Raw genomic sequence first — 24546 nt, forward strand, 5'->3', positions numbered from 1 at the left:
AACCCTATATATATTGTGTTTTGTCCTATACATACACACCTATTGTGAAGTTTAGTTTATAAATAAGGCACCGTAAGAGATTAACAACAATAATCATAAAATAGAACAACTATAGTAATATGCCGGTATCACTACTCTTGTGCTTTGGGGCCATTTATTAAGTAAAATAATGGTTACTTGCACGCAAGCCCTGAGATACCAGGACAGTTGATCTGGTAACCAAGACAGCTACTTAATGGGTAACGGGCAGCCTAGTGTATACCTTGTGGCTATGCTGCACGAAGGGCTGTTTCACATCCCAGGTGGGGTGGCATGAGATTTTATCATGCTGCTCAGAACAGTGCAAAGTTTACAATTTGTTTTTTCTTTTTACTTTGGTTAATCTTTAAAACTCTCCCATGGCAACAATCATGGATTACTATGTCATATAACACCTATGTCTTATATCTCCCCAGGAAAACATACCACCATCGAGTGCCATGGCATCCTAGAGAGAACTTCCATCTTTGCTCACAGCGTTAAGAGCTCTTGGTTTTGCAGCCTCTTTGAAATGACCTATAAAATTTATCAATTGTTTATTTCTGGAATTTTTCATTTAATATTTTCAGACCAAGATTGGCCACAGTTAACTGAAACCATGGAAAGCGAAACCGTGAATAAGAAGGGGCTACTGTGTGATTAAACTTTTTGCTCTTTGAAGCTAGGGCTTTTAGGCTTTATCCTGTCAGTGATGATAAGCCATTGAAAGGTTTTTTAAGAGGGGAGTGTTTCAGTCAGGTTTGTGTTTTGGAAAGGTCATTTGGGCTGCAGTGAGGAAAAGAGTTTAGCAGAGGCAAAGACTAGAGTCATGGATACCAATTAGGAGGCTTTACAGTAGTCCAGGCAAGACAGAATTGTTGGCAGCTCCGATTAGGCAGTTGGCAGTGGAGATGAAGGAAATGGATATTGAGATAATGAAGAAGGAGTTTCAATAGAACTGAGGGATTGATCTGGCTGAGAGTGCTTTAGGAGTGAAGGTAGCTTTAATCAAGAAGTTCTAGTTCCGTGAGTCTTGTGAACAGCAACAGTCTTGTATGCACAGTCTGCACCTTCTTTGTAGATTTATAGATCTTATGTCTTTATTAACATTTTCTAATCCTAGAATATCAAAAGATAAAAAAGAGGCTCTAATATATTACTAATTGCTGTTTCTTGGCACCAAGGCAGTTTTGTCTGTTAATATCCGGTTGTCAGAGAAGTTGGAAGGGCATTTTTATTAAGATTCTTCAGTTAGGCCGGGTGCAGTGACTCATGCCTATAATTCCAGCACTTCTGGAGGCCGAGGTGGGTAGATCATTTGAGGCCAGGAGTTCAAGACCAGCCTGGCCAACATAGTGAAACCCCATCTCTACTAAAAAATACAAAAATTAGCTGGGCGTGGTGGCACACGCCTGTAATCCCAGCTACTCGGGAGGCTAAGGCAGGAGAATTGCTTGAACCTGAGAGGTAGAGGTTCCAGTCAGCCAAGATCATGCCAGTGCACTCCAGCCTGGGTGACAGAGCGAGACTCCGTCTCAAAAGAAAAAAAAAAAGATTCTTCAGTCAGCCTGTAGTCCCAGCTATTTGGGAGGCTGAGGTGGGAGGATCACTTGAGCCCAATAGGTTGAGGCTATGATCCTGCCTATGAATAGCCACTGCATGCCAGTCTGGGCAAGATGGCAATAACCTGTCTCAAAAAAAAAAAAAAATCCTTCAGTCAGACTTATTCCTGATATTCGCCAAACTCTAATGTTTCCCACATCCATACCATTCATTCAAAATTCTGAATTTAGGCTGGGTGCAGTAGCTCACACCTATAATCCTAGCTCTTTAGGAGGCTGAGGTGGGAGCATTGCTTGAGGCCAGGAGTTTGAGACTACCCTGGCCAACATGGCAAGACCCCATCTCTAATTTTAAAATATAAAATAAATTTAAAAATTTAAAATTTAAAAAACAGAAAATTCCTAATTTAATAAAGTAACTTTAAATTCTACACTTAATTTACATATATTTTAATTATGTATATTTAAAAGTCTTTCATTTTGTGATCTTATTCCTTTGATTTTGTGTGTGGTTCTGATATTTAAAAATATTTATATGCTATAATTTCAGTTTTATATAATACCATTAATTATTTCATCTGTTCACTCAGTTTCTACTAATTTTTAATGACGAAAAATGATACAGTGTTTTCACTACTTCTCTGCATTTTCTTCATTCATCTTCTTTTTTTTTGAGCCAGAGTTTCACTCTTGTTGCCCAAGCTGGAGTCCAATGGCACGATCTTGGCTCACTGCAACCTCCGCCCCCGGGTTCAAGTGATTCTCTTGCCTCAGCCTCAGAGTAGCTAAGATTACAGATGCGCACCACCACGTCTGGCTAATTTTTTGTATTTTTAGTAGAAATGGGGTTTTACTATGTTAGCCAAGGTCTCAAACTCCTGACCTCAGATAATCTGCCTGCCTCGGCCTCCCAAAGTGCTGAGATTACAGGTTTGAGCCACTGTGCCTGGCCTTCATTCATTTTCTGTCTCATATTGGCCTAAAGTTTGATTTCTAAGTGATTATCTTTATTTGGGTAAATATCCTCTATTTCTGTTACTTGGTTTTTCAGCTTTGAGTAATGTCTTTGGTGCCTGGCTCTTACAGGTGACACAGTCAAGGAAGTTACTTCACTTGGTATTTTCTTCCTCTTTCCACTTTTGTGCTGGCTGTGTTGTTTCTGTATCGTCAGGGCATAGAACATTGACATTCTGATTTGCCATTCTAAACCCCACTTGATTTTAGTCTTGCTTCTACAGTTATATGTTAATATGCATTAATATATATGTTAATGTAAGTGAAATATGTTCAGTGCTTACTGTCAGCTCTTTTGCTGTTGTTTTCTCAATCATCTTTTGGTTGACTACATTTGTTCCCTGGTGATTTCCTCAAGCAGGGCTTGTGGGAACAATATTCCTTTAGTCTTTGTATGCTAAAACACAATGTTCTCGGCTTAGCAATTTTCCGGAGGTTTCTTCAGGAGTGTAGCTGCCAGCGTTTTCTGAGATCTGCCTCCATTCCATCTCCTCTCCTTGTCTGCTCTGCTCATCTGCCATGTCTTCGGCCAGTTTCCACCCAGGCCTCCATGACCCTGCAGCTCTTGTTGCACGTGGACTTACGGGTTTATAACCTTGGGGTGACCTTTGTCTACAGTAGCTGTGATTTTGCCGGCGTCTTGAGACCTGCTGAACAGCTCCACTCTCCTCCCGCTGAGCTGTGGCCGTTTATTTCCCCATATCACTTTGCTCCTCCTCAGCTTCCCAGTGTCTGCGTCTGCTGGCTTTTGGCAGCTGTTATCCTTTTGTTTGTTTTTTGAGACCATAGGTTTTATTTGCCTCCAGTTTCACTAACAAAGGAGTTTGCTTTGTTTATTTCATGTTTACTTTGTTGGTTTTGATGATATCTTGGAGGAAAAAAGGGAAATCACTGTTGTACGCCACCATGTTTGACAGGAAGTCCTTTAAAAGTAGGTGGCGTTATGGTATAACAACAAAGAGCATGGGATTTGGAGTGAGATACACCCGGCTGCGAATCTGAACTCTGCCCCTTACTGACTACCTGACGGTGGACAGATCACATGCCTTCTTGTCATTGTTATCTCTAGAATGGGGCTGATTCTCCTAAGTATTCATACTGTATGAGGAGTAAGTGGGGTAATATCATATACAGGGGCCTAGCATAGTGCTTTGCAAGTAGATGTTCAAAAGGGTAACATTATAATGTTTCATTAATTTCCTGGCATAGATGCCATTCAGAATTACTTTAATCCTCTCTGCTTGGATGGCATCCATTATTATCACTCACTCAATGTTACTGGTGGATGCTGTCACTGAGGCCATTATTGGGACACCCTTTGGCACTCTCTCACTTCACCCATAATTCTATCCAAGGCAATTAGTGCCACAGGAGAAGGACTGCTCTGGGAGCCCTGGGGAGAGGACAGTCTCCTTCATATGGTAGGGGTGAGGGGTGGAATAACCCATGAGCAAGGTCTTTCAGGAAAGGCAGGATTTCTTCAGGAAGAGGTGGAAAGGGCCAGAGCTGGGTCTGGGTGCTAGATATTCCCCAGTCCAGATTCTAAGATCAGAGATTAGGGTGAGTGGGCATGGATGGGGCTTTGGGCATTTGTCACATGTCTTTGCCTCCCAACTTCCAGCAGGCCTGAGAAACCAGGCGGCAAGATTCCCATCAGAGCAGTTGTGGATGAGGTCTGAGGAGACTGGGATGCCAGATTGGAAAGAGATCTGAATGTCCATGTAGTTAAATCCTTACTCTTGTCCCTGTGTTTTCAGGTCCTGGAATGCCAGACAACCACGGCTCCTACCATGTCGGCCAGCAGCAGCTCTGATGTAGCCTCCATTGGGGTTAGCACTTCCGGAAGTCAAGGTATCATTGAACCCATGGATATGGAAACCCAGGAGGATGGGAGAACATCTGCTAACCAGAGAACTGGAAGCAAGAAGAATGTGCAGGCAGATGGGAAGATACAAGTGGATGGAAGGACCAGGGGAGATGGAACACAGACAGCCCAGAGGACACGGGCAGATAGGAAGATGCAGGTGGATGCTGGGACACAAGAAAGCAAGAGGCCACAGTCAGACAGGAGTGCACAGAAGGGCATGATGACACAGGGAAGGGCAGAGACACAGCTAGAAACAACACAGGCAGGTGGGAAGATACAGGAAGACAGGAAGGCCCAGGCAGATAAGGTCACACAGGAAGACAGAAGGATGCAGGGAGAGAAGGGGACGCAGTCAGAGGGGAGCGCGCCCACAGCCATGGAAGGTCAGTCAGAGCAGGAGGTGGCAACCAGCCTCGGCCCACCATCCAGAACCCCCAAACTCCCACCTACAGTGGGTCCTAGAGCTCCTCTGAATATTGAATGTTTTGTACAGACCCCAGAAGGGTCTTGTTTCCCAGAAAAACCTGGTTTCCTGCCCAGATTTGAGGAGGCAGTAGTAACAGCCTCCAGGAACCATGAGCAAACTGTGCTGGGTCACCTGTCAGGGAACCTCATGCTCCCAGCACAGCCGCCCCGTGAGGGGAGTGTGGAGCAGGTGGGAGGAGAGAGATGCCGAGGGCCACAATCAGGCCCAGTCGAGGCCAAGCAGGAGGACAGCTCGTTCCAGTGCCCCAAGGAGGAGCGGCCAGGGGGAGTGCCGTGTATGGATCAGGGTGGCTGTCCTCCAGCTGGCCTGAGCCAGGAGGTACCCACGATGCCTTCTCTTCCTGGAACTGGGCTGACTGCTAGCCCAAAGGAGGGGCCGAGTAGCACCCCGACTTCTCAGCATGGGAGCACAGCCACCTTCCTGCCCTCTGAGGATCAGGTCCTGATGAGTTCTGCCCCAACACTGCACCTGGGGCTGGGGACCCCCACTCAGAGTCACCCACCAGAAACCATGGCCACCAGCAGTGAGGGGGCCTGCGCCCAGGTACCAGATGTGGAGGGGCGGACCCCAGGTCCCCGGAGCTGTGACCCTGGTCTCATAGATTCCCTGAAGAACTACCTGCTTCTGCTGCTGAAGCTGTCCAGCACAGAGACAAGTGGAGCAGGGGGAGAGTCCCAGGTGGGGGCAGCCACCGGAGGTCTGTTGCCCTCAGCCACTCTAACACCCACTGTGGAAGTGGCTGGGCTTAGTCCCCGGACATCGAGGCGCATCCTGGAGCGTGTGGAGAACAACCACCTGGTGCAGAGTGCACAGACCCTGCTGCTGAGCCCCTGTACCTCCCGCCGCCTCACCGGCCTCCTGGACCGTGAGGTGCAGGCTGGCCGCCAGGCCCTTGCTGCTGCCCGAGGCTCCTGGGGTCCTGGTCCCAGCTCCCTCACTGTCCCTGCCATTGTGGTAGACGAGGAGGACCCTGGGCTGGCCTCAGAAGGAGCCAGTGAGGGTGAGGGAGAGGTTTCCCTTGAGGGGCCTGGCCTCCTGGGGGCCTCTCAGGAGAGCAGCATGGGTGGTCGACTGGGGGAGGCGGGTGGGCAGGCAGCCCCTGGGCAGGGACCCTCAGCAGAGAGCATAGCCCAGGAGCCCTCCCAAGAGGAGAAGTTGCCAGGGGAGGCTCTGACAGGCCTCCCAGCAGCTACACCTGAGGAACTGGCTCTAGGGGCCCGGAGGAAGAGATTTTTCCCTAAGGTCAGAGCAGCAGGAGATGGGGAGGCAACCACACCTGAAGAAAGGGAGAGCCCCACGGTTTCCCCCCGGGGGCCCAGGAAAAGCCTGGTGCCTGGGTCCCCGGGGACTCCAGGGCGGGAGAGACGCTCCACTACGCAGGGCAGAAAGGCGAGCATGCTGGAGGTGCCTCGGGCAGAGGAGGAGCTGGCGGCAGGAGACCTGGGCCCCAGCCCCAAGGCCGGCGGTCTGGACACAGAGGTGGCCCTGGATGAAGGCAAGCAGGAGACACTGGCCAAGCCCAGGAAAGCCAAAGACCTGCTGAAAGGTGAGCAATGGGGAGGGAGGGGGATGGCTTCACAGGACCGCCACAGAAAGCACGCTGCTGCTGCTGCTAACAGCACTACCCCATGACAGATAGCATATCCCTCCTCGGGATTCATAAATTACCTTGGTAAAGGTACCCTTCTCTCACAGCCTTTAAGGCCTAGTTCTTGTTTTGATTCTGCCACTCCACAGAGTGGAGATAACAGTACCACCTTTGCAATGGCATGAGGCTTAAATGGGATGGAATAGATGAAGTGCTTAGCACAGGGCCTGGCTTTAGTAGCGTTCTAGCTCTCCATCATCACCATTCAGTCCCCCTTTACAGAGATGTCACATGATTACAGAGTGGTGGGGACAGGATTCAAATGCAGGCTTCTAGAGTTAGGGACCTAGAATGCAAACTGAAGTTCCTGTCTCAACTGCTGTCTGTGTCCTCAGCTGGGAGCCCCTCCCAGCCTGGGGTCAAGGTGGAGTAGGGGCTTCTCTCTAGCTGAGTTGTGTGCTTTGGGGGTCAGGGCAGAAGCCTGAGATATAGGCAGGAGGCATCGGGGGGCTGTGAGTGGTAGGTCTGTGTGGAGACTTGAATCCTGTTTTCTCCCAGCCTTTTCCACCAAGGACACCCAGGAAAGCAAGGATATGGCCAGAGGAGAGGTGGTGTTCCCCTCTTGACTGGGCCCTGCTCTCAGCCCCACAGGTGATCCGGAAGATTCGGGTGGAGCAGTTTCCTGATGCCTCCGGTAGCCTGAAGCTCTGGTGCCAGTTTTTCAACATTCTTAGTGACTCAGTCTTGACATGGGCCAAGGATCAGTGCCCAGTGGGCGAGGTGGGCAGGAGGTAAGCCAACAACACCACTGCCACCTGACCTGGCTCCCTGATTGCAGTAATACCGTTGGGCACTGTCCTAGTGCTTTGAACCTATCGCCTCATTAATCCTCACAATAACCAGAGGAGGTCCTTTTATTCCCATAGTAGAGATGAGAAAATGGAGGCTCAGCATTCTTTAAGCCACTTGTCCAAAGCCACACAGCTAGTAATTGTCAGGACTGCAAACCAGACCTGTGGGCTTCAGGACCAGCTCTTGGCCCTGGAATCACGCTGCTTCCCCAAAGCTCTCAGAGCTGGGGTTCACAGCAGCCTCTGAGAGTGGGGTCCAAGGACGCTTAGGACCACAGTCTGCCCCCATGCCATGGCCCTCATGAGTAGGTCTCCACTCTGCAGCGCAGGGGATGAGGGGCCGGCGGCCTTGGCCATCGTGCAGGCCTCCCCCGTAGACTGCGGCGTGTATCGGTGCACCATCCACAATGAGCACGGCTCGGCCTCCACTGACTTCTGCCTCAGCCCTGAGGGTGAGTGTGCCTCGCGGCCCGGGGTCTCACCCTGGCCTGGCTCCTGGTGGGTGGGCAGCAGTCATCTTTGAGAGAAGGCACTCTCTTGGCACAGCAGCCTGAAGGCACTGCTTTCTTCTTTTTCTGTATCTAGTGTTGTCAGGATTCATCTCCAGAGAAGAAGGTGAAGGTATGGTTCCCCTCTGGGGAAGGCGGGGTGGTCCTACCCGTGCCATCTGCAGGGAGGACCCTCTTTAAGGGCTTGGAATCTGGTCCCAATCCACATACTGCTCCTCTTTGCCTCTTAGTTTAGGATATGGCTTGGGAGATGATGGAGGAGGACTGCTGTATCAGAAGATTATGGGGGAAGAAGTGACCAAGGGGGCCACTGCACAGGAGTTAGTTCACCCTTGTGCCCTTTGCCCATGTGAGAGTCTTTGATCCAGGGCAGAACCGGCCACCAGGGCATGTCTTATCCTGCCAGCTCCTACCCAGGGTTTCTCACAGTGCTCTGTGGACCCTAGCATTAGATTCACACAGGGAACCTGTTAGAAATGCAGTTTCCTGGTCCCTGCTGCACTGCAGACATCTTTAATGACCTAGGAGGGACCTAGGAATATTGCATTTTCAGCAGGCCCCCTGGTGATCATGAAATACCTTCAAAGTTTGATACACATTTGAAGGGCTCAAATAGGGATGAGTACGTACTGCTCCTACAAGAGATAGGCTAAGGCTTGGGACTGTGAAGGCAGCCAGTGATAAAAAGATGTTTAGAGCTGTATTTGGTAACAAATGCATTAATTCCTTCATTCACTCACTCTTTCAATCACTCATTCATCCAACTAGTGACTTTGTTTTGAGATGGAGTCTCACTCTGTTGCCCAGGCTGGAGTGCAGTGGTGTGATCTTGGCTCACTGCAACCTCCGCTTCCTGGGTTTAAGCAATTCTCGTGCCTCAGCCTCCCCAGTAGCTGGGATTACAGGCATGCACCACCATGCCCAGCTCGTTTTTGTATTTTTAGTAGAGATGGGTTTCACTATGTTGGCAGGTCTGGTCTCGACCTCCTGACCTCAAGGGATCCACCTGCCTTGGCCTCCCAAAGTGCCAATTAGTGACTTTTGTTTAGTAATCAAATAAAATTTAATCAATATCAAATAAAACCTCAACCTCAAAACTAAGTAGTAATTATTTAATATCATCAAACATCCAGTCAGATTTCCCCAACTGTCTCATATGCGTTGGTTTATTTGAATCAGGAACCACTCATTGCTTTTGGCTGATGCAGCTCCCAAGTCTCTCTTAATATTTAACAGTTCCTCCTACTTTATTTGTTTTCTTCCTTTGCCATATGTTTGTTAAAGTCACTGGTATAGAATTTCTAACATTCTGGATTTCGTTGATTGTGTTCCCATTTAACATGCTCCCCCATGCACGTGCTTCTTCCAAATTGGTAATCAGATTTAGAGGTTTGGTCAGATTCAGGTGTGATTTTTTTTTGGGGGGGTGGGGGACAAGAATAACTCACAGGTGCTGTGTATACCTTTTGCATCCTATCTGGAGGCACATAATGTCAGATTGTTTCACTTTCAGTAATGTTAAGGTTGGTCATTGGGTTCATTCAGGTGCATCTGTGTGATCCATCCCCTTTTAAAGTTAAAAACAATCTGATACAAACCCTATTGTTATCTAGGGGTTTTGGCAGTCACTGATTATTGCCTAAATCTGTTATTTCATTAGCAGTTGCAACATGGAGATAGTTTAATTTGGTCTTTTCTTCTTCATTCATTAGCTGATTTTTTTCTGTAAAAAAGGGATGATTATTTGGTTATCCCAATACGTTAAGTTCCAACAGGAAATGAAGGATAAATACTTGCTCTTTTCCCTTTAGTTACTAGAATTTAGAATAATGAGTTGGTGCCGTACCGTTTTCCGTAGGTGACCAGTGAGGTTTATTTTTTGAGGGAGGAGATTGGATTTTTTTTTTTGTTACAACTATGAATACATGGATTTTTAACATATTTGATATGTTCAATATGTTGCAGTAATTATTTTTGTTGCCAAGATTGTTTCCTTTTTGGCCCAAGGGAGCCCCTTCAGGTTGGCCCCTGTGTCCTCTTGCCAAGTCTCTAATAGCTTTTGCTAGCTCTCTGGCTTTCTGGACTCACACGATATTTCAGGTCCTTGCTGTACACTTTCTGCCTAGACCTGGAATCAACCATTTCTTTAGAAAGCTCTGGTTTCCCTTTAATGGGAAATTATATTTAGCGGTCACAATTTGAGCATTAGGGGTGCTCATTGCTGCTGGATTGGTACTGCAAACTTTTTGTTTCAGTCAAACGTGTTGGTTGAAATGGAGTCATGTATTCATCTGATCAAAACAACGAATTCCAAAACAAAGTAATTCTGGTATTCTGTATTGATTATTGTTGCCACAGAAAACCCCTGCCTTCCACAAACACATCCTGAGCACTGTGTTTGGACAGTGCTTAGGATGCATTTGTGGAAGGCAGGGGTTATGTGATGGATACCACACGGGTACCGCTAGATGGCAGGGGTTGAATCAAATAGAGTTTCTGCCCCAAGGAGCTCATAGTCTGGTGGGGACTCAATGTGCCCAAAGAGCAGGTGTGGAGGGAAAGTGAGCCCAGCAGGTTGGCAGGGTGGGAGGCTCTTCTGGCCTTTTCCTTCCCTGTGAGCCCCACATTGGTGAGACAGGAGCTCCTGGTCTCCCACATTTCTCCTGTTCCCCTTCAGTTGGAGAAGAGATTGAGATGACCCCTATGGTGTTTGCTAAGGGTCTGGCTGACTCTGGCTGCTGGGGGGACAAGCTCTTTGGGCGACTGGTAAGCGAGGAGCTCCGAGGGGGTGGATATGGGTGTGGCCTTCGGAAGGCCTCCCAGGCAAAGGTCATCTACGGGCTGGAACCCATCTTCGAGTCGGGCCGCACGTGCATCATCAAGGTGTCCAGCCTGCTTGTGTTTGGGCCCAGCAGTGAGACTTCTCTTGTGGGCAGAAACTACGACGTCACCATCCAGGTACTATGTCCCATCTTCACACCCCATCCTTTTATTCTCTCACCCCCTCCCCTTTCCCAGCCCAGGTCCTGTTAGGATGCCCAGTATCGAGGCAGAAGGCATCTCAATCTCAACCTTATGAGGCTCCTAGGAGGACCTTGTGGAAAGCCTGAGATGCAGCCCAGAATTCAGATGCTTGGCCTCAGAGAGCTTGAGAGCTTCAAAATGACTTGGGCCATAGTTTTCAAACTCTATGTTTGCAGCAGAAACCTTCCCCCTGCCCCATACATAATCTCTCATGGAAGCCTTGTTTATATGTGAGATAGAAGGGGGGTGCTGTGGGTGGGGTGGGCAGTCTTCCTGGCTCTCCACAGAGTGGTCTCTGGGACACTGTCACATACCATAAGGACTCCCAAAAATAGTTCAGAAATCACTTTGAAAACCTCAGTTTGAAAAGAAGTCCAAAGCCGCTTGTTATACAAAAGAGGAAAATGAGATGCAGAGTGGGGAGCAGGGAGGAGTAAGCCCTTCCTCCCCCAGGGCTGGAATCCTCCTCTCAGTCCCCTAACAGAATAGGTGGCCCACTCACTTAGGGGTAGACACAGTGGAGGACTGAGGAATTTCTTTGCTGACCACATTTGGTTCCCTCATCCACAGGGGTGCAAGATCCAGAACATGAGTCGGGAGTACTGCAAAATCTTCGCAGCAGAAGCCCGGGCTGCGCCTGGCTTTGGGGAGGTGCCTGAGTAAGTACGCAGCAAGGAGGACGTGCAGTGTGCAGCACTGTTGCCTTGGGCTTCTGCAAAGACAGTGATTTCACAGCCTCCCAGGGGGGCATCCTGGGTTATGTCCATGTGCATATAGGCTCACAGCCCCATGCTCAGCTCAGTGGCCTCACAAAATGTAGAAATAGAGACCTCATTTACTCTCCACTTGAGAAAAGCCTCTGCTCTGGACTTGAGTCCCGCCCACCCCGGTTCCTCATTCTTTAGTGCAGATGTTGCTGATTGCAGAGTTTGGACACAGCAATTTCTGGGACTCCATGAAGGTGATGGGGTGGGTTAAGCTAGGCAGACTGGTCAGGACCCTTCTGTGGTATGCAGGCAGGGTCAGTGTGGATTTTTGTAGGAGTCAGCTATAAATGGCAATTGTTTGCATTTTGAGACTTGAACTCTGACCTTTGCATACCTGGGGTCCCGCTGGCAGAGAGCCACAATCTGGTTGAATCCTCTCTAAAGGTGCTCCTTCTGTTTGACACATACATGCCTCAGTCCCTCACCCAAGCCACACAGTCTGCCTATGCCCATAGCAGGGTTTGGTTCTAATCCCACTGACCAAGAGAATGGACAGGACTCTGAAGCCAAAAATATCCATTTCCTTTCCCGAACTCAGGGTGGAGCTGCTTTCCTTTGCTGTCCTTTGGGCTCAGAGCTGAGAATTCCATTCTTGGAAGGGCCCTTCTTTTAGGTCCAAGAATACAGAATTGGGTGGGAGGGAGGAGCTCTCTGGGCCATACTCCCTGCTTACTGCAGGGTGAAACTATGTTTAGGATCATCCCACTGTATCTGATCTACCGGCCTGCAAACAATATCCCATATGCTACCCTGGAGGAAGACCTGGGCAAGCCCCTGGAGTCTTACTGTTCTCGGGAATGGGGCTGTGCTGAGGCTCCGACAGCATCTGGCAGCTCTGAGGCCATGCAGAAATGCCAGACCTTCCAGCACTGGCTGTATCAGTGGACAAATGGCAGCTTCCTTGTCACAGACTTGGCAGGTACAAGGGTGTGAGGGTGCACGGGTACGCATGTGCATGGATGTGAAAGCATGCAGAGGAGGCAAAGCCATAGTGCTTGACTGATCGTTTACAAAGCACCTTTGTCTTTATTCTTTTTTGCTTTTCACAATAATCTTGTAAAGTAGATTGGACAGGGACCATTTTGCTCGCAACCCTAATACATACCTCACGTAGCCCAGTCTATCACTGCAGCTGCATTTAAGGGAGCACAGTCCAGGCTCAATTGAAAGTAAAAAGGAATTTATTTCAAAGACCATTACATGGGGTCTAATTCAAAACCCACAACGACCCTTTTCAAAAACCTCCCTTCTTCCCTTCCCTGCAGCTTTGCTCTAGACTTTCTCACTCTCCAAGCTTCCCAAACTCTCCCTTCAATTTTAGCCCAGTAGCTTTACTGTCTTTCCTTCTCCTCCATCTTTGTTAGCTTTTCGTTATGTAAAGCAACTTAGTCTAGCTTCTTTTTAGTTTTATTCCAATGCCCCCCATTACCCAGAACTCCTCAACAAAGGAAGGCCAGCAGGCATGAACCCTCCGTCCTTCTTCAACCAGCTCTCTGCAGGCCTACTGTCATTAAGCAGAACTGGACAGGGGAGAGGAACAGAGAAAATGCTCAGGGGAAGGAGAGGTTGCTGGGAATATCATGCATCATTAAATCTTGTCTCTGCGGTAAATAAGTGAGAAAACTAGAGACCAGAGATATAAAATGGACTCAAATGTGTGTTTCACTGGGGTTAAATTGTACGATAATTATTATATATATATTATATATAATTATATATATATAATTATTATATATATATACTGGGGGGAGAGGGGGCTAGGTAACATTAAGCCATTATCAGTCAACCTATTTGTTAACTTATAAACTCATGCTTCCATCCTTTTTCCATCCAACCATTACTAAATATTGAAAAAATAAAAAGTTGAATTAGGAATAGTCATCGTCCTCAAGAAGCTGTGATGAGTAGACCAGTTTCTGCTGTAAGACGATAACGTGGTATAGTAGAAAGGCTTTAAAGTTGGCTGGACGCGGAGGCTCACGCCTGTAATCCCAGCACTTTGGGAGGCCGAGGCGGGTGGATCACTTGAGGCTGGGAGTTCGAGACCAGCCTGGCCAACACAGCAAAACCCCATCTCTGCTAAAAATACAAAAATTAGCCGGGCGTGGTGGTGCATGTCTGTAATTCCAGCTATTTGGGAGAGCAAGGCTTGAGAATTGCTTGAACCTGGGAGGCAGAGGTTGCAGTGAGCCAAGATTGCACCACTGCACTCCAGCCTGGGCGACAGAGCGAGACTCCATCTCAAAAAATAATAAAGAAAAAAATAAATTTGATTTAAGTCGAAGCCCCATTCTCTTCTAGCTGAGTCTGTTTTACAAAGAAGAAAACTGAAGCTCACCCTGGTTAGATCATTCAATCTCTCTGAGCTTCAGTTTCCTTTCCCCTTCTAGGAATAATGTGTTTCCTACCTAGCACTCAGATTTTTCATGAGGATTAAATGAGACCATATTTGTGAAAACCTTCTGCAAACTAAAATTCTGTGCAAATGAGAGAGATCGTCATTATTACACAAAATGGAATGCTATGAATGCCAAAAGAGAAATGACAAATAAATCAATATTTATCACATTAGTCCTATGTTTCAGACACTAAGTTAGAGTCCTACACATATGATCTTCTCAATACTCTGTAAGATGGTCATTACTATCCTCACCTTTACACTTGAAGATTAGAGATATGAAGTGACTTGTCGAGTTCCCACAGCTCAGAAGTGGTAGAGCTGAAATGTAAATCCAGGTCTGTCTGACTCCAGAGGCCACATTTGTTATTGTCTATCATATGATGGTACTCAGCCCTGTTAGTGAAAGGCAAGTTCCTAGCAAAATGCTCTGGACAGATTGAAAATGGGGGAAAGAGCATCCTAAACCTAATGTGTGAATACTAAGATACCTGGGTGGCCTGAGCACAGTGAAAACGTTTTTTCTCTGTCATCATTTTGCCTGGCTCTGCCCTTCCAAGGCTTCACCTGGAAGACCATCTTGGCTTCTTGCTTGCTTGCTGCCTTTGTAAGTAGTGCAGAAGCCAGTCTTCTGTAGTGTTGCATTTCTGCTGGTCTACCCCTGATTTATCCTCTCATTCCCATCCCTCTCTTTTGTCTGGACAGACTACTGATCTGTTCAGAGGATGAAGGTTTTAGCTCAAAGCTAGAGGCCGGTCCAGGTTGTGACCTGGTCTGATCCAGTAGAGGCAGGATTGCATAGCTGGAAGAGTTTTGGCTCTAGGAATCCAAAAAAACCTAACCCTTATTTTAAGTCAAATGGCCATTGCACATGGCCAGAGCTCAATTATTGAATGAGTGAGTATGACTTTGCTCAAGTCATTTAACTCTGAGCCTATCCTCCTCACTTGTAAAAATATGAATATTATTCCTAGTAATAATCCAGAGACCTGCATGCTGTGAGACAGGCTGGTGGTGATGACCCATGAGAAGATGCTTGAAGACACACCTGCACTGACACCCAGGAAGTTGATGCCAGCCTGGGCTGGTTCTAAGCCCCCATGTCTCCAGCAGGAAGAGACGTGGTTCTAAGCCACCCAGTATATCTTCCTGCTGGAGACGTGGGGGCTTAGAGCCAGCCCAGACTGGCATCAACTCCCAACTTTCTCTCCTTTCAGGGGTTGACTGGAAGATGACTGATGTGCAGATTGCTACCAAACTCCGAGGGTGAGTGGTTCTTGGGGACAGAATGCCCTCTGGGCATCTTCTCAGGGTGTAAAATGTCCTAAGCCCTTCTGGTTCTCCATCCCTGAGGTGCTGGGCCTGGGGCCAAGTGGTCCCAGACACACCCATGGCCATGTGGTAACATCCTAGGGGCTACTGGTCCCCACCCCTTATCTCTGGCCTGGTGTGGCAGCTATTACTGATGCCACACATGGGGTCCCCTGCAATCCAGGGCTCTCACGTACTCCTCCCCTCTCGCTTGAGGATGGTTGCCAAGGTGCCGATGAGTAAGGGTCCTGTGGTTAGAGTGTGGACCTCGAGTCTGCTCCAATTTATGTTCAGAAGCTAAGCCATTCTTATGCCAGTTAAAGTCCTGCGTGATGGATTCCATGTGTCAGGGTGTAATGAGACCACAGTTTTAAAACTGAGGCCTTGGGCCAGGCATGGTGGCTCACGCCTCTAACCCTAGTACTTTGGGAGGCTGGGGAGGGAGGATTTCTTGAGCCCAGGAGTTTGAGACCAGCCTGGGCCAAGTAGAGAGACTCTGTCTCTATTTTTTTAAAAAAGAAAAATTGAGGTTTTGGCTGCTGCCACCTGAGGTAGCACCAAGGGAGAGTCCCCATCACCCTCAGATAAGGTAGGATGTACCCTGAGCACGACATCCTGATGATGGCCACCCCAGAGTCCGCCCCCCAAGGAACTGTGTCTCTGGTTGGGACCGCCACTCAGCTCTTCCTGTCTGGCTGCAGATACCAGGGCCTCAAGGAAAGCTGCTTCCCTGCCCTGCTGGACCGGTTCGCCTCCTCCCACCAGTGCAACGCCTACTGTGAGCTGCTGGGGCTGACACCTCTCAAGGGCCCTGAGGCGGCCCACCCCCAAGCCAAAGCCAAAGGCTCTAAGAGTCCATCTGCTGGCAGGAAAGGCTCCCAGCTGAGTCCTCAGCCCCAGAAGAAAGGCCTCCCTAGTCCTCAGGGCACCCGGAAGAGTGCTCCAAGTTCCAAGGCCACCCCTCAGGCCTCAGAGCCAGTCACCACTCAGTTGTTGGGACAGCCTCACACCCAAGAGGAGGGCTCCAAGGCCCAGGGCATGCGGTAGCCTCCACGGGAGGCTGGGGGCCTCCACCCAGCAGCAGACCAACCAGGAAGCAGCTTGAACTGGATGGAGACTTTCCAAATATGGAACTAACTGGAGAAGGTGCACGAAGGAGACACCACTTGGGGACCTCTCTGAGCAGGCTCTCGTGAATCAGCTCGTCCTCAGATGGCTTTGGTGCATGGCACATAGCCCACTTGGCCTCTTCTGGTGCCACTGTCACCCAGGGCTCCCGGGCCTCAAGCAGTCCCCACCTCCGAGTGCCTGGCAACCTAGGCCCTCCTTGAAGTTTACACTTTGCCACTGCTGGAGGCTCCCCTGAGTCCTCTGCATGAGTTCTGCACCCCAAGCCCTTGCCCCAGCCCAGTCCAGCAGCAGATGTTATAATCTGAGTGAGGACATGCAGGCCAACTTTTACCCTCCTGCATTTGCCTGGCCCTGATCTCGCCTGTCCTCAGGGATCCAGACTTCCTCTGCTGGTCTGGCCTGGTGACTCTCAGGGTATCTTCTCCTTCCAGCTACTTTCGCTCACTGATCTCAGCTTATCCTGCAACTAACCATCCTTGAGCCCAGATGGGGCTTAGGGCCCTTCCAGAGCCTGTCATGTCCTTGTGCAGTGGCCTTTGATGTGTGTTCATGCTCTTCCCCCTTCACTCACTCGCCTGCTTCCCATGCTCCCTTGTACCCCCTCGCCACATCCCTGTCTTGGGGCCCAGCTGCAGCCTGCTGCCTGCCCTTCATGGCTCTGTGCATGGCCCTTTGCTTGAGGGCTCCCCACTCCCTGCCCACCAATACCCAGGTGAGGAACAGACCCTCTGGCCTCTCACCCCACTTCAGTGCTCTCTTCCCCAACTTCTCTCAGGCTCTTTGCTCATGAGGTGAGAGCTGGCGTGAGGGTTGTGTCAGCAGCTGTAGCCAGAGAGAGGTGTTGACTCTGAGAGACCTTGCACTCCATACTGAAAGGAGGTGGGGTCACAGTGAATTTCACATCCCCTCTCGACCAGGAGTGGAGGGCTAGGTCCCTTCCCCATGGGGAGTACACTTGGGTGTTCTAGGAGGGATGCAGTCTATCCATGCACTTGGGTGGAGGGGAGTCTCTGTGCCTGTGAATTAGGACCCCTGCTCCAACCATCGCTCTTGATCCTGGGGCCCCAGCTCTGGGTCCTCCTGTATGGGCTCCCAAGGACCCAGCAGCCTGGGTCCTTCCAGAGCATCCCTCCTGGAGGCCTGGGATGGGGTAGGTCTGCAGCTAGCCTGCTCCCTTTGGAATGCAATAAAGGCAGCATTGTGTGCTCTGCTTGCCCTCATCTGGTGTGGTTGGAGGTCTGTGGAGTCAAGGTCCCACTCTCCCAGGCAGGCTCTCTGAGGGCATTCTGTAGTCCCAGGCCCACTGGAAAAATGAATCTATATTTTGGTTCCTGGACCGAAGTTCAGTCGCAGCCTTCTGTGGCCACAGAAAGACAGCTTGTGCTGCTTGCACAACTGAGCTGCTGGTGTGTACCCCTTGGCAGGGTGTCTGGGGACTTACGCCTTTGGAATTGCTCTTCATTCAGAAGAGGAACACAAAGGAAGCCACCCAGGAAGGAAGCACAGAGCTGGGGGCTCTGGAAACGCCGTGTCTCTGGCTACAGCAAGACCAGCCCAGGAGCCCACCAGCACCTGCCTCTCAGCTACTTGCTGACCATTTCCTGCTTCTCAAGCTGCAGAGAAGCTTTTCATTCCCACCCCCACCCGGAACCTCCCCTTGCCTAACATTTCCCCTCTATGGTAACATCTCTGACTTCTCTACCTCCTCTGTGCTCAGGTGACTCCACATCTTCTGCCCCAGTGTGTCCCCACCTCTCCCAGCCTGTATATCCAGATTACTTTGGTGAACTGAGAGCTGGAGTACTGTTCATTCATTTGTTCATTCACCCACTCATTCAGCAGACATATACTGAGTGCTACTTTATGCCAGACCCTGGGCTTGCAGCTTTGGAGGCAAAGATGTATGAGGCCATCTCAGGAGAGACTACTTGTTAGGATTCTTGAGTTTTGACCAACAGAAATGAACTTGGACCAACTTAAGCAAGGAAAAAGCGTTCATGGGAAGGATGCTGGGATAGCTCACATAACCAAAAGAATAGCTGAACAATTAATTGGCCTTGGGAAGGGTGGGAGCTGGGGCAACTACGAGGCTTGCCTCCTAGGAGCTGCTGCGGTTGGCAGATCAACACCAACTTGCCATTGGTTCTAGTGGGTCCCCTTCCACTCAAGATTCAAATTCCAAGTGAAAGAATCTGGCCTGGAGCTCAGGGCTTCATAGAGTGGGAGGGAGGCAGTTTTCGAAAAGATGCGGACTCTTGCCGCATGGAATGGTGGAGTACGGAAAGGTAGAAAGGGTTTGGTAGGCAAACCCTGAAGATGCTTCTAACACACATGCTGTTCTTCCCATCTCATGTATGATGACTCTCCCACAGGTAACCAAAACCACATTTCTCTCTGCTTAGGGAATTCAAGATCATATCTAACTTTGAATTCCAGGGGTAATGACACGGCTTCTATTCTCCAAAGCCCAGTGTCACTAGGGATAATCTCCCTCTTTCAGTTTTATCACAATTCCATTTTGAAATTCTACAACCTGTAGATTAACTGGTAAAATTAACCATATTCAACCAAAATTATATAACCCAGCAAGAAAGGAAGAATGGGTAAAGTCTACAGTCCATTTCTAGAACTGGTCATGAGAACTCATGTTTATGATGATGGACTTTTGATCTGGTGGAGTGACCCAAACCTTCAGTTCTGAAGCTCCTTAGTGGTCCTACCTGTGTGACAGGCATTTACTATTGGACTGGCAGTCCCAGGACAAACTCCAGGAATCCCCCCATGTCCATCTCTACTCGTGCCCCCTTTTACATAGCAGCAATCATATTTTCCCTTGATAGGGTTCATCATTCTAGATACTCCCATGACCTCTTTATAATGAGCCTGAAGTGGCCTGGTGGCTGCCTCAGCTTCCAGTTCAGTTGAATTGCTACTACGTCTTTGAGGATGTGCTCCTTGCTGGGGGACTAAACTCTCCACGCCACCCCAGTCCCAAACCTCGGGTATGAGAAAAGCATTGAGATCTAGCAATAGCAGGGCCATGTCCACACTGCATCCTATCCCTGAAGGAGAAACAGCGCCAGGTATGGTTGCCGGCTCCAAGCGCGTGCTGCCTCCTGCAGGCCTGACCCAGCCTCTCGGGGTGTTGTTTCTGGTGCCATAGTTGAATTTTCAACAAACCATTTCACCACCCTCTCAAGACAGCTGTTGCTGGTTTGTGGGTTCCTGACAAGATGAGTGAATGCCTACCCATCAACCCGTTACTCTTTTAGCTGTAAAGTGAATTCTCTGGTTGGATGCAGTATGTGAGGAGGTCACGTGATGTTTATGGCATTTGAGAATTCCATGGATATTGATGGCAGGAGAGGCATGATGGGTTAGAAAAGCAAATCCAAATCCAGAACAAGGGACCAAAAGGGCCAAGACAAATTACTGCCCCTCTCAGAGCCACAGGTGTAGACAGGTGAAAATACTGGACAGTGAGTGAGCTACCCACACACGACCCACTGGTGCCTTCAGAGCCTTAGCCTGGAGCGACAGTGTACCATTGATAATGGAAAGCACTGGCCATGCCAGACTTTATGGCTAGGTGGTCAGATAACACCACTTCACGAGGGGCAGCATGGCCACCAAGTGTGCCAGGGCCAAGTGTTTAGGCTCCCCCAGAGCCCAGTGGTGAGCCAGAGGGGCATTTTGTACAAGGATAATGGTTACTTTTCAGCCAGAGCATCACTTGGCTCCAAATCCTGGGTTCCCGTATCGTATTTTCTTGTCAGGACTTACCGCAAGCTATATATGGCTCCGCGGTATGCCACCCATGGAAAGACACCTCACGCACCATTGACCTGCCAGGTCACGTGGCCTGATGGCAGCGTCGGCTGCACAAAAGACTTTCCCAGCTGCAATGCCTTCGCCTGCTCTAGGCCCACCCCAAAGCTGGCAGCCTTCTAGGTCAGTTGGTAAATGGGTTAGAACAAGATGCCCCAAAGTGGCATAAATTGCGTGGAATTAGGCCTTAGTGGCGAGGGATTCGACATACAGTCATTTGTCCTACATTATGAAGGAAACATTCTGACCTCAAACAGATCCCTTAACCCCAGAACTTTATAGAAGGGGCAGACCTTGGCATTTTCACATGATTTATCTCCCACTCTGATTCACATATGTTTGACCAAGGCACTGGGCAGCTGCCAATTTCCCATCCCTTCTGTAGTCCCAGATGAATGGGTACAGATCTCTTTGGGGAAGGCTGCAAGGAAGGTTCACGACATGCATCTAAGTGTTAAAATAAGTTTTTCCTTCAAAAATACATTTGACTTCCTCTCCATTTAAGGTCTGGAAATCAAGTGGGAGATCTTGACTTTACCTTGGCACTTGAGACAGAACTGTTGGCCCAGAAGTCTTTAGTTAAGGTCATTACTAGGCCATATCTTAGGGGCGTCTGGCCTTTTTCATTCCTGGGACCCACAGCTCGAGGTCTGGTTTCCATGCCCTGTCCATTACGATGAGCGCCCTATTTTGTTCCTTCTGTCTATCTCTGTTGCTGAGATCAGGGAGCCCACGTTCACAGCAGCTCTTTCAAGCAGCCTCCCAGGCCTAGAGAGGAAAATCAGCAGAGCCTCGTGAATGTATTTCTCATGGCAAGAAGGGAGCTCATCTTCTGGGTCCTGCCAGAGGGCAGTGAGGGGGTTGATGGGCTGGGTGCATGCCAGGGACCCAATCAAGCATTTTTATCTTCTGAAATCTTTGAATTCCTGCCTTTCTTGGATGTTTGGTCTTTTGATATAATTTAGCATGGGCCAACATTTGGTCCAGATTTGTATTAGCCAAGCCCTCCTAAAATAATAAGAACAGTACCTGGCGATTTGAGCTTTTACGTAGAATGTAGAATCTCTGGTGAGTGAACATATCAATAAAGACAACCTGAACCAGAATTATATCTTGGTCATACAGCCTTTAAAAGGTCCACCACAGCCTGCACAACATAGGGAGACTCCGTCTCTACAAAATTAAAAAAAAAAAAATTAACCAGGCGTGGGGGTTCATGCCTGTGGTCTCAGCTATTTAGGGGGCTGAGGTGGGAGGACTGTTTGGGCCAGGAGACGGAGGCTGCAGTGAGCTGAGATCACGCCACTGCGCTCCAGCCTGGGCAACACAGTGAGACCCTGTCTCAAAAAACAAAAAAAGTCCACCAATGTACCCTATATTTTTTGACAATATATTTGCCAGTTCATGCAGTTTCTTCAGAATATCACTCTTCTCTTTCCTGATCTGATTAAGACTCTCATCCCCTGGCTTATGCTAAGTGTGGGTTCTGGTTACTGGTATAACATGTGGTGTGGGGCAGGAGGGAAACTGTTTGCTTTCTTTTATTATTATCATTATACTTTAAGTTCTGGGATACATGTGCACAACGTGCAGGTTTGTTACATAGGTATACATGTGCCATGGTGGTTTGCTGCACCCACCAACCCGTCATCTACATTAGATATTTCTCCTAATGCTCTCCCTCCCCCAGCCCCCAACCCCCTGACAGGCCCCGGTGTGTGATGTTCCCCTCCCTGTGTCCATGTGTTCTCATTGCTCAACTCTCTCTTATGAGTGAGAACACGCGGTGTTTGGTTTTCTGTCCTTGTGATATTTTGCTGAGAATGATGGGGAAAGTGTTTGCTTTCTTCTGCAAGAGAGAGGTACACCTTTCCTGGTAGTGGAGGTAGGAAGGAAATATTTATGGAGGGTTGTCCTTTTTATGTCCTTTGAATACTCCCAGATGTCATTAATCCAGCTGACAGGATGCCACCTTTTTTTGAAACCGAATGAGGTTATGAATTCGATTGGTGGTGAATCTAGCAGTTTTGCAGAATCAGACTCTGGGTTTGTTTTTAAACAAACTCAATGGCTCCAAGCCATAAGGGAATTTCTACCCAGTAATAGAAAGGTCCTGAATTTCATTCCATGCCTTGAGGTGGGAGGATTTTAATGATCATCCTCTAGCTTCGTTTTTTGCATGTGTGACAGGGTGTCACCCAGGCTGGAGTGCAGTAGTGCACTCTTGGGCTCACTGCAACCTCTGCCTCTGCGTTCAAGTGATTCTCATGCCTCAGCCTCTGAGTAGCTGGGACTACAGGCATCCACCACCACGCCCTGCTAAATTTTTTTTTGTATTTTTAGTAGAGACAGGGCTTCGCTATGTTGGCCAGGCTGGTCTCAAACTCCTGGCCTCAAATGATCCACTTGCCTCAGCCTCCCAAAGTCCTGGGATTACAGGCATGAGCCACTGTGCCCAGCCCATCGTCTAGCTTTAAAAAGTATCCAGTGATGTACAAAGGCCGCTACTTTCCCATCCCTGAATAGGAACAGGAGTTTCAATGCTCTTCACCCTATCTTACCTCCATAACCAATTCCAAAAACCCCTCTTATTTCTTGGGAAAAGGAGAGAGTCCATGTCCTTTAACATCTTCCCTATGAATGTCACCATCAGTTACGGTTCTCCGACTGCCAGCAATAAACTGGCTCTAACTTAAGAACAAAAGGATGCCAGGGTAACCCACTGGTCTGAAAGAAGAATTGAATGACAAGCCTAGGGTACAATGGTAACCAGGGCAGCTCTGAGGACTTTGGCCTGAGGAACTTGCTGACCATCACCCTAAGTGCACCCTTCTCATGACTCAATCCCAACTGCCTTTTGTTACTGTGTGTCTCTACTCAAGAAAGAGAATGTGATTGGCCTGGCTTGAGTTACATGTATCCTTGAGGCCTGGGGCAGCAGGGGTACTGTGGGAAAGAGGGGTGATTTCTGCCCATCCGCCACCAACCAAAAAACCAAAAAAAACAAAAACCGGAGGGGGGTGGTAATGTTACCGGGAAAACTGTTAGCACAGAATACGAAGTAAGAGAGTTCTAGCTCATTCCGACCCCAGAGAGCAGCCACTGGAAATGTGAAAGATGGCTCTCAGCACAAGGGTTATCACCATGGAGAGGCCTTCAGGCTGGGACCCAAGAGGCCTTGATGAGTGGCACTAAATTGGTAAATTTACCCCAGGGCAGGGTCTGGGTTTTAGTTTTGTAACTTGATACTTCCCATACCCCTGAGTTGATCACTCAGGGAGGCTATCTCATTCTGGTTAAATTTACAGTAAAATGGAACTTAAGCATGAAAAATTCACCTTGCTAATTTTCTTTTTTTTTTTAATTATACTTTAAGTTTTACGGTACATGTGCACAACGTGAAGGTTTGTTACATATGTATACGTGTGCCATGTTGGTGTGCTGCACCCATTAACTTGTCATTTAACATTAGATCTCCTAATGCTATCCCTCCCTCCTCCCCCCTCACCTTGCTAATTTTCAGTGAGAGGATCACTTGAGCCCAGGAGTTTCAGACCCTGTCTCTATTTAAAAAATTAAATTTGGCCGGGCACGCTGGCTTATGCCTGTAATCCCAGCACTTTGGGAGGCCGAGGTGGGTGGATCACCTGAGGTCAGCAGTTTGAGAGCAGCCTGGCCAACATGGCAAAACTCCGTCTCTACTAAAAATACAAAAATTAGCAGGCCATGCTGGCACGCACCTGTAGTCCCAGCTACTCGGGAGGCTGAGGCAGGAGAATCGCTTGAACCTGGGAGGCAGAGGTTGCAGTGAGCCAAGATTGTGCCACTGCACTCCAGCCTGGGCAACAGAGAGAAACTCTGTCTCAAAAAAAAAAAAAATTAAAATTTTTTTTCAATGAGAAATTTAATCATCCAATAGACTGGACACTGTGTTTACCTGATAGTCAATTCTCCTCTTCTTCTGAAGGGAATGGTTCAAGAAAATGCAAATTCTCAGATTTGGTGAGCTTAGGACAAGTCAGACAAGTCTCAGTTCAAATCCTGCTTTGCTGGCTGTGTGAACTTGAGCTTGTTGCTTAACCTCTCTGAACTAAGATACCTCTTTTTTTTTTTTTTTACAATCCTTTTTTTCTAATATTTATAGACTGCCTATTATATTTGCTGTGTTCATGAGAGTGAACAAAACAGACA

General features: G+C 48.5%; 1 protein-coding gene and 1 pseudogene across 5 annotated transcripts in view; one reads left to right on the top strand and one right to left on the bottom strand.

The window, feature by feature from the left end:
- Positions 1–23428, top strand: part of ALPK3 (alpha kinase 3) — a 58338-nt gene extending 34910 nt beyond the window's left edge. For all 5 annotated transcript variants that reach the window (XM_004056702.5, XM_055362785.2, XM_055362786.2 and 2 more), the window contains 9 exons: positions 4352–6494; positions 7180–7327; positions 7712–7839; positions 7973–8008; positions 10574–10854; positions 11491–11579; positions 12383–12606; positions 15303–15351; positions 16098–23428. In XM_004056702.5, coding sequence (XP_004056750.5) covers positions 4352–6494; positions 7180–7327; positions 7712–7839; positions 7973–8008; positions 10574–10854; positions 11491–11579; positions 12383–12606; positions 15303–15351; positions 16098–16443 — 3444 coding nt within the window. In that variant the 3' untranslated portion in view covers positions 16444–23428. The remainder of the gene's footprint in view (positions 1–4351; positions 6495–7179; positions 7328–7711; positions 7840–7972; positions 8009–10573; positions 10855–11490; positions 11580–12382; positions 12607–15302; positions 15352–16097) is intronic.
- Positions 440–557, bottom strand: LOC115933409 (uncharacterized; annotated as a pseudogene).
- Positions 23429–24546: the final 1118 nt, after the last annotated feature.

This window comes from Gorilla gorilla, chromosome 16, assembly GCF_029281585.2.
Source record: "Gorilla gorilla gorilla isolate KB3781 chromosome 16, NHGRI_mGorGor1-v2.1_pri, whole genome shotgun sequence".
NCBI classification, from domain to species: Eukaryota; Metazoa; Chordata; class Mammalia; order Primates; family Hominidae; genus Gorilla; species Gorilla gorilla.